At 37.4% G+C, this 10818-nt stretch overlaps 1 protein-coding gene across 1 annotated transcript; it reads right to left on the bottom strand.

The window, feature by feature from the left end:
* Window positions 1-308: 308 nt before the first annotated feature.
* On the bottom strand, window positions 309-870 carry CUNH7orf66 (chromosome unknown C7orf66 homolog). Its single transcript, XM_032401305.1, is given in 4 exon segments — window positions 309-440; window positions 442-510; window positions 512-575; window positions 749-870. Coding segments are annotated over 4 exon segments (372 nt in total). The 5' UTR covers window positions 856-870.
* Between the last annotated feature and the right edge of the window lie 9948 nt (window positions 871-10818).

The raw sequence follows: 10818 nt of genomic DNA, 5'->3' as shown, positions 1-10818 counted from the left end.
CTCCATCTCTGTGTCTTTACAGAAACACCAGGTAGGTTTGGTGCACAGCTTGCAGATCACCGATTTAGTCCAATCCCTTCTGTACAGATAAAAAGAGGCTTGAAGAGTGTCTCCCACTTCTTGGCAAGCCAAGCAAACCTTGCCCCCCTTTCTTATCTTATCCCTGCGAAGGCTTGGGGTCACTGTGAGTCCTTTATCACAGCTGGGCAGAGTTTAGTCAGCTCTTCTCTCCGCAGGACTTGGAGAGTGCCATTTTTTAACTTTTCCCAAATCCATGTCACTGCTACACAATCACTTTTGTAAAGTTTTTAGTAACTTTTACAAATTTTTTTCTCTGTTTCATTTGGAAAGGATTTTGCATAAACCACTGGCTTCTTGCAGAAGATCTTTAGTTATGCATCTTTCACTTGAAATATGTATCCCTCATGGACTCTTAATTTTGTGTCTCTGATTCATCATATGACAAAACTAAATTGAGAATTCCCTTTACATCACTGCATGCAAAAAGTCGCAGGATATAAAAATGCTAGAGAAGGCAGGACACTGGGGGTGCAGAAAGAGCGACTGCAGCTAGTGTGAAATCAGGGAAGAGGGAAAAAATGCTGAGAAAATGCAGGTAAGGCTCCATATCTCCCAGTACTCCATAGGATTCCTGCAGGATGAGGCAGACAATTTCCTCAACCCACATTTTTTATTCCTACCAAATTCCAATTTTATTTCTACAAAAGGAACTTCCCACCTTCCCCAAAGCATCATTGCAAGGCAGTTGAGGCTGAAAAGGCTCTGATGAGCTAGATGATGTGGAGATGTGGAGATGTAAGAAGGACCATTTTTGGGTAACATCATAACCATCATTTTATAAAACTTACATGGGTGAAACAAACAAACAAAAACTTACATGGGTGTCTTTGAGTGTTTGAGATCAAGATATGTTTTGTGCATTGAAGAAGAGTTAATTGGAGCTGAAGAAGTAGTTTATAGACCTTCTACTTGACTCTTCAGCAATCGCACACAGATATTGTGAACATTTGGAAAGTAGGTTTAGAAAAACCATGAGTGGTTACATATTGGCATGGGGCCCATGGAAAGCAAAGGATGAAGAGACAAAGCAAAATCAGGATGACCAAAACAGAAATAGACACAAAAATGAATGGGCTGGAGCTTTTTCTATTTATCATAACTAAGGGTTTTGTGTATTTATGATGATAAAGGATACAGATGATATAATTACCCTGAGTAATATGTGTAGTTTTAGAGATATATATCACATTTGGTAAACTGTTTACAATCTTCATTCCATTCCATTAGGTGGATTCAATCTCTCTTGTTAGATTTTCTGATAGCATAAATATGCCCCCAGTATTGCACAGGACATATTTACACTAAAAAACATTTTTTTAAAACTTACCTGAAATTCACACTTAACTGGGTGTTCTGTGTTTTTATTTGTTAAATTTGGCAAATAGTGTTCTATTTTAAAGATGGAGGACTTTCCTACTTTTCAGTACCTAAATGAAACTGGTGTCAAACTCACCAATTCTAGGCTATGGAAGCCTCAAGGCGTCTTCCAAGTTTTTGGCAAATTTATAGAGAACTTGCATTTGCAGCTCTCTTGAAGTCTGTGTTTCTGCACTCTTGCATACTCTGTCTGTCTCACAGCCCCTCAAACTGCAATGGCACCCAGCCCTTACTTTAGTTTTCGTGAACAGCCCCTGCACACACTGCCACACATGCATACCAAGAATTTAGTGGTTTGTGATTTTGTGCATCATTGTGAGAGGCAGTAACACCACCAAGCCTGGCTTTCCTCCCCTTCTTTTATCTGCTGTACTCAAATCCCTTCTTCTGAGCAGCCCTCAAATAGCCACATGCTTCACTGAAACTTTGGCGTCAGCTTTTCCTTAGACCCGGATGGTGGAAATTGGGAAGAGAGAAGCGCCTACCTTTTACTCTAAAGAATCAAAACATTTTTCCCAAGAGAGGTAGATTTCTCCGGAGGAAGAATTCTGGTACCAACTGTGAAAGTAATGCATTTTCTCCATTTATTACGTATTTATTATAAGCATCAAAGCAAGTCTACAAGAGAAGTTGGGTTCAGTATATGTTATGTTGGAAAAATCAGTGTGAATTCATGTCCTTAAAAGACTTATTTTCCAGCTCTATCATTATCAGAAATGCCATAACAACAGGAGCACTACTCTAATTCATTACCAACCCCCATGTTCACCCTTAGCACACAAATTCTGTTCCCTAGAGGGTAGTTGCCTCTAAGTTTAGTACAAAGACAAAATGAGATGGATCCATAGTAATCTGTTAACCAGAAATCAAAGCTGCCTCTTGAAACATCAGGGGTAGCGCTTCAATGACAAAAGAGCCAGCAAATAATAATAAGAGTAATAACACTAATGGTTAAATTGGAACAAGGGAAGCCTGCAAAAAGCCGTACGTTCACAGTCATACTCAAAAGAGAAAACAAAGCGTGCAAAGAGGTATTTCTAATACAACAAAAGAATTATTCCAATAGGATATTTATATCTTTATTGATTTAAGTAAGTAGGAAGGTATTGACATATGACATTTTATTCTCTTTGTTTAGCATGTGCTTCCATGTGTCTAGCACATATACTCTTGTGTAACAAAGAGGAATTAAAATATATGAATGAACCAGTATGACAAAGGATTTCCACACAATGAGGTAGACTTTTTTCTTAATATAGAAATGACCAGAAGAGGGGGACATACGAAATGCTAAAGGACTTACCAGAATTAATGGCCTTATATAATAATGACTCACAAGGTTATTAAAGTTGATTACAACTATGGCATACGGACATACACAATGACCATTATAAAACGGGATGTTCCAAAATTATAAATGATCCAACTCTTCTGAGAAGTGTAGAGATTCAGTCCCTCATCTCCTAGGAGATGAAGCCTCTACTCATTATGAATAAACCCCTATGAATTTTAATAAAATACTAATAAGGAATACACATATTTTCATAATTGAAACAAACCAGCTCAATGTATCATAATGTCCAGGCATTGGCGTAAGGACTTCCAGCTGTGAGAAAGGAAAGATAAGTTTTCAAAAATTAAAATTTTTGTTAAAGACAGGGATACATGGATCTCAGGATATAATGAGTGGAAGTTTTTTGGTTTTTGTTTTTTTCTGAGAGAGCGCGAGAGCAGTCTCTCAGATATAGGGGCAGAGAGAGAATCTTAAGCAGGCTCCATGCCCACCACCACAACCCTGAGATCATGACCTGAGCCCAGTTGGACGCTTAACCAAGTGAGCTACCCAGGCGCCCCGTGAGTGAAAGTTTTATATGAAAAGGCAATTGGTCTATTGCAGAGACATAAGTTTGCTTTACCTTGGACCATACTACCAAGTGCCACACCACAAACATAAATAAACCAGCCAACAACCTGGATTCTGGTATTCTAAGTTGGCATTGCTTTTCATTTAGATCTGAAAAAAAATTTTAATTCTCTGAAAAGGTTGTAAACATTGGTATAGAAAGCTTAAAAAGGTATAAAAATTAGAACCTTGTAAAGATGTAAAAGTAAGAATTAAAGCAAAGTTTCATTCGTGGTATTAACACTTTTGCTACCAGTATGATTCTAAGGTATTGAACAGTTATGGAATCATTGAGTCACTATGTTTGCGTATGTTTTATTTGCTATTTAGGGTATTTGAAGTATTCAAAAGAATCAGTCACAATGAAATGCTAATTGCCATTTAAATTGTTTAAAGGAATTTAATGAATCAACTTTACAGTTAATAACTAAATGTCCACAAAAATCAATCTTCCAAGTTTTGCGTTTTACTTTTGTGGATTTAATGAATTAAGCATTGAGTAAAAGGAATCATTATATTGAACCAAAATGACTCCTGAGATGTAATTATAAAACAATTTTATTTTTGTCCTTTGCTGTTTTTTTTTAAATCTCTTCTATAGGGCTAGTTCTTTTGTCTCTGTTGAAAACAGGGGCCAAGTCTGTGGTTCTTCAACTTGTGGTTGCCTTAAGTTCACAGTGCCTAGTTAATAATTAAAATGTCCATTCCCATGTACTAACCAAAATTCTGAACTTAAATTTGAGATTTCTACCTATTCCTAACTTGAGCCATCTGCGGGCTGGAATCCTACAATTAGGAAAAGGTGTGGCTGGTTGGCTCTCTAGCACTTCCATTTTTCATCTCCATCATCTCCATCTCCTTCCCCTGATCTAGCTAACTGTATTTGTGTCCACTTAGTAGTCAGGGTATAGGAAGGGAGGGGAAGAATGAAGGGGGGGAAATCGGAGGGGAAGAAGAACCATGAGAGACAATGGACTCTGAAAAACAAACTGAGGGTTCTAGAGGGGAGGGGGTTGGGAGGATGGGTTAGCCTGGTGATGGGTATTGAGGAGGGCACGTTCTGCATGGAGCACTGGGTGTTATGCACAAACAATGAATCATGGAACACTATATCTAAAACTAATGATGTAATGTATGGGGATTAACATAACAATAAAAAAATTTAAAAAAAAAAGAAAATATTTTGAAATAAATGGTTATGGAAATACAACAAACAAACAAAAAAAAGAATGAAGGGGGAAGAGTTCTTAACTAACTCGTACTATTATTAGCTGGTACCATGCTCTCTGGGACTATTAGAAAATTAAAATGGATTCCTTCCCTTTACTTTAGAAACCGTTCCCTAGCCCAATTATGTTCATTCAGGAAATCTCACCTAAGTTGTGCCAAGTGCATCTCTATTTTGGAGAGTTGTTCACTGCTTTCTCAGCCCTTTAAGATTTCTCGATACCTTCACTGTCAACTACTATGTGATTCTTTTGGGTGGGACTTGAGATGACCCCACGCTAGGTCTCTTCTGTATGTCCCCCACATCTGGTCCATGGAAAGTAAGCATGCATTCTTTGCACTGACTCTGGATGTATAAGCCAGTGCCACCTCTTTTAGTCGATGGTCAAAACAGCAAGCTGCCTTCTCTGTCACCCTTTAGATTTCTTAAGTGTGAGGCAGATGCTTGCCCATTGTGTCTCTAAACTGGGTGTGACACCTGTAATGCTGTCCCAGTAGTCTGCACCCATTAGATTCTCAATACCCCTGCCAAGTGATGGATGGGTCTTGTAGCACAGCTCTTCCCAGAGAAATCTCCCTCCAAATTCTCTTCAAATATGTAAATCTTAATCTGTTTAAATCCTTCTAGTGAACTTGTGGTTAAACCACATGTGAATAGTTTCCAGAAACCGCCTTTTTGAATTCTGTATATGGTCTAGTGCCTCCTATGGAATGTAGAACCTATTATGTTATTTGGCTTCTGCCAAACTCTGGTTTTAATATGTAGTAATTAATATAAAGTACAAATTTGGTGAGTGTTCTCCCTGCATACAATCTCATCTTCATCAGAGACTCTTAGAACATTTGTAAAGATCTGAGTTAAAGGACACTTTGGATACCACAAACATCTGTCAATAGCCACATAAACTGGGTGGATTTCAGAAATGAGAACTATAGTTAAGATTAGAGAACATCAAGTAATTTAAAAGCTCTACTTAGTGAGCAGTGCTTGAGTAAGACTTTTTCCTAATATTCCATTAGCATGGTCTTTTATGTTTCCAATTAAGTTATTAGTGCTGGGAGATCAAGTCAGAGCTACTTAAGAGCCTTTCATTGGTGGGGAGATCATAGGTCTTGGTTGTTAATTAACAGCACAGGAATACTCTTGTCTCCTTAGGTCTGTAATGGAAATCTCGGCTTGAAGCCTTAGCACCTTTACTATTAGAAAGGAAGCCTGAGGTATCAGGTGATTTTTTTTTCAATATTCAAAAGCATTTATGGGCACCAAGTAGATTTTTTTCCTTGAGGATGACATTAAGTCAGTGTTTAATAACCTTTATTTCAGAATCACCATGGCTTTTTTAATTAAAATGAAAATTTTAGTCCTCACCCCACACAAATATGATTCAGAACCCTGATGGGCCCCAGGTGTAAGCATTTTAAATAAGGATTGCAGAGGGTCTAAGAAACACACTTTGACCTAGAATTCTTCTTTCATGGACAGTCCATCAATCTCAAGAGTTTAGACAAACCACCTCCCATTCCCCTGGTCACAAGTACATGAGATAGACTGAAAAATATCCTCTACTTGGTCAATATAACTCTATCCAGATGGTAATTTGCCATTGAAACCACTCTTTTCTGTTTCAGTGTTAGAGTTGTGGAGCAGAAATCAGCCCCAAGGCAGTGATTCTCAAAGTGCCCCTGCATAAAACACCTCTTTAAGTTATCCTCTCTGGGAGATTGGAAAAGGAAGACAAGTTTTAGAAAATCGTTTATCATCTCTCTTCTGACTTTACTCTCAGATCTCATTGACATTTCTGTCTTGTTTAATATGAGCCATGACAGGTAAGTTCTGCAGATAAAATTGTTCATAGAGCCTGTGTTGATGTCCATAGTATCATGGGGAAAAAGACTGGATACATTAAGCATTACCCGTTTGCCTTCAGTCTGAAGTGGAATCAGTGGTGTGAATCCCACGATGTCTTTATCTTCTGGAACATAGATGCCAATGGCTTTGACTTATTTTCCAACACTTTGACAGTCTGCCATGAACTGCATGGCAACTTTCGGCTCTAGGATGTCAAACAGAAACTGCTGAGAATTGGAGTGACTTCGTATAATCTGGTATCTAGTCAGTCTAAGAAACCCATCCTGTTGCCACAAAATGATTCCTTTATTCGGCCATCTTCCCTTGCGTGTTTCTTGCTTTTGTATCCCAGTCTAACCTGTGACTTTCTCTACCATGCGTGGATGCATGATGCTCTTCCTCACATCTCCTACACTAACCTCCAGCTTCTCTCCCACCTCAGCCACTTCCTCTTTGGACAGAAGGTAAGGTCCACTCAGTTCTGTCCCCTAAGACAGGGGGGTCAGTCTGTTGATTAGTCACTTACCCTGGGAGAGCTGGGCCCTTCTACTTGGCCACACTGCACAACCAGGATGGCCTGCCAAGCCAACTGGACACATGCGCAGAGTTTCTGGCTCTTCCTATAATTTCAGGACTTGGTGAAACACCAAACTCCCCAGGTAGGCTCTGGCATCCTGAGCAGCTGTGGAAGGGGCTGCCAGATAATAGGTCCAAAGTGCAGAGGAGTTAATGCCCCAAGAGGTGACCATTGGGAAGCAAATCAGGAGGGAGCAGGCAAATAAATTTTTTCACTTCCTCACCTTCAACTACTCTCAACTACTTGAAGGCACAGTTTCTCTTTACATCTGGTCTGGAGAAGACTCATGGCCTAAGTGGCTGCCTGTGTGGATCATGCTGCCCTCTCTCTCTGGTTTGTGGGGAAGTGATAGCAACATGGAAAGCCTCACCTCCCATTGATTTGTAGCCTTCCTTGCCTCACTTTTCTTTTTACTGTCATCGCTGCCTTATTTTGTACCTGATGTAAAGCATCAGCACTTAAATTCTTGCATCGGGCTCCACTTTCTAGAGAACCCTGGCAATTTGGCAAGTATAATAGCCTGCGTCTTTGGAGTGGATTAAATACTTTTTATAGCACTTAGGGTGTTTTCTTTTTTTTATTATTATTATGTTATGTTAATCACCGTACATTACATCATTAGTTTTTGATGTAGTGTTCCATGATTCATTGTTTGCATATAACACCCAGTGCTACTTAGGGTGTTTTCTGATTTACAGCCCAATTAAGCAAAGTCAAACCTTTGAATGTCTACTCTGTCTTTAAAAAACAAAACAAAAAACTTAGGGCTAAATGTAATGTGCGTGCATGTGCGCACACGCACGCACACACACACTCACACACTAATTTATTTCTAATCATGAAACACTGACTTAAGTACTTAATTTCTTTTAAAAAAATACTTAATTTCTTGATTGTCATTAGTTACAAGGAGGAAAATGTGTCCCCTAAATTGTAAATATCATAAGGTCCTTTATGTGTGTATCAATATTTCATTTCCAGTGAATGATTTTGTCATATTCTTATGCTGTCCTCCTTGCTGCTCCCAGCGCCACAGAAAGGTACAGGTAGTTACCTCCTGACTCTCTTTTCTTCTGATTGAAATCTCACATAAAATGTTCTCCTTTGTATTGGAAATAAGGGCAATTGAGCAACCAACAAGTTATAAACCTAATTTTCTACTTAAATAGAACTTTGGGCTTTTTAGAATTGCAACTGATGGACCTAACAGAATACAGTAGCAGCTTTCAAAAGAATAATTTTTTCTGAAGGGACTCTGGAGTGTAAGAAATCAAATGACCTTTTACCAAAAGGAAAGTGATTTTTTAGGCAAAATGTCAAAGACTGGGGAGAGGAGTAATTCTGTGTTGAAGCTATTTACACCAAACCTGACATGTAGCTACAAGATTGCACTTATGAATGATGTCTTTTCTACTTCTCTTTAACTCTTACAAACATTTGTCATTTTTAAGTAAATTACATTTTCATTCCCACTGAGAATCAATGAAAACATGTGTATTGATCTACTATAATGGTTGAACTTGATTGTTCTATTTTATAATCATTCCGATAATAGTGTTTTTAGAGAAAGCAGTAAGTTAGCTTTCATTTTCTTTCAGTCTTGAAGCTGAAACAGGCCAATAAAAAGGTAAGTGACAGAAATTGACAGTCTGGGTTTGCACATTTCAACTTTGAAATTATCACAAACAACAAGAGCAGGGCCTCTTCTGGCCTTCTAGGCACTGACATGGACACACACATGCACACACGCACATTGGTCCTTATAGAAACATGTCACCTGTTGTTTTTATAGATCTCCCAATAGGGAAAAAACCTAGTTGGAGGTACTAAACTAATTGGATCCCCAGGGCTTTCCTAGATCCCTTTCCTGGTATATTGATAGCTACATTCTTGTTTGCTTTCTGAAAATTGAAAACCTAGGTTAGGTTTCTACCTGCTTATTTTTAAAAACTTTGTTATGCTAGACAAAGAATTTGGTTTTTGTATTTTAGGAAATAAATTTATTTTGCATGATGATTTTTTCTTGAAGAAGTTAATTTAGTTCTTTAGTAGGATAGATAATATCTAGCATTAGCATGATTTTAATTTTTCCCACTAAAAATTTGTTTAAAAATCTGCCAAATTTGCCCATATCTAAAATGGCCACACATCTCATAGGGAGCTCTCTTTATTTAAATACACAATTCAAATAATTGGAACACATGGGATAGAAACTAAAACTATTACATTTTTTAAATTTATGTACATCCCATTTCATAAGACAAGCCCAATTTCTGAAGTAAAACTGGAGAAAGATATTGTATTAAAAGTTTGAAAGCTGGCTCTGCTATGAGGACAATATTTTTTAATAAAACTAAAAGAATGATGTGAAAAATATACTACCCAAAGAAAGACATGGTATATGAGATAGAGATTATCTCCTTTTATTACTGGTTTCTACTAGAGAAAACTTTAATAAAGGAGATGTTTACCTCCCTGAAAATGGGATGAATCCCTGCACCTAACTAATAAAAAAAAAAATAAAAAGAGGAAGCTACTGTTATTATATTTCCTTCTTAGAGCAGAACATCTTGCCCTTTGGTTATTTTTAGGCAAGGAGCTTTGAAACCTTGGATAATGGAGCATTCTCTCCATAGGTGATTTTGTCCATAGATTATTCTCTAGTAAGCTCTTTGGAAAATATTTGTAGAGATCATCTTGAGACCCACTACTCCTCACATCACTAAGATCAGAAAGAAGTCACTACATTTTAGACATGACAGTCTCATAAATTAGTATCTTATGAGTTATTTAGAAAATCTAATATATCTAAAATGTAAGTTATTTATTTAACAACATAGATGAAAAAAAAAAGTCCCAAGATGAGGTTAGAGCTGCATACTAAGTTCATTTGTTCATTATCCAAATACTTGAATGATTTTATGGTGCAAGATTAATAAATTCAGTGACATTTTTAAGAGCATGCAGCATGATATGCTACCATTTTGAATGTTCAAGGTATGTTATTTATTAATTGCTTACAATAAATGAATTATCATTAAATTGAGTAATTGAACATACTTAGGTAAGCTACTTGTTGGCAAGCCCCTCTCGTGTAGCAGCATGATATGCTACCATTTTGAACGTCCAAGGTATGTTATTTATTAATTGCTTACAATAAATGAATTTTCATTAAATTGAGTAATTGAACATACTTAGGTAAGCTACTTGTTGGTAAGCCCTTCTCGTGTAGTATCATTTTCACCAGTTAAATGGAACCTTCTTAACTGCTTGAAAATCAATTTTATTAAAAAGGATCAAGTAATTGTTTTTATTTGCTGCTAATGTATTAATAGACTCTGAACTCATATAATTAATGAGGTTCATTTGATATGCTTTATTATTATTTTATTTAAATTCAATTAGCCAACATATAGTACATCATTAGTCTCAGATGTAGAGCTCAATAATTCATCAGTTGGGTATAACACCCAGTGCTCATCACATCACATGCCCTCCTTAATGCCCATCACCCAATTACCCCATTCCCCCACCCACCTCCCCTCTAGCAACCCTCAGTTTGTTTCCTGTGGTTAAGTCTCTCATGGTTTTTCTCCCTCTCTGATGACTTCCCATTCAGTTTTCCCTCCCTTCCCCTATGATCCTCTGCACTGGTTCTTATATTTCACATATGAGTGAAACAATATGATAATTTTCTTTCTCTGATTGACTTATTTTGCTCAGCATAATACCCTCCAGTTCCATCCATGGTGATGTAAATGGTAAGTATTCATCCTTTCTGATGGCTGAGTAATATTCCATTGT

The sequence above is a fragment of the Phoca vitulina genome, unplaced genomic scaffold, assembly GCF_004348235.1.
Source record: "Phoca vitulina isolate PV1807 unplaced genomic scaffold, GSC_HSeal_1.0 scaffold4, whole genome shotgun sequence".
Lineage (NCBI taxonomy): Eukaryota > Metazoa > Chordata > Mammalia > Carnivora > Phocidae > Phoca > Phoca vitulina.
Note: the sequence above shows the minus strand (reverse complement) of the source record. Positions and strands in the feature narration are given on the sequence as shown.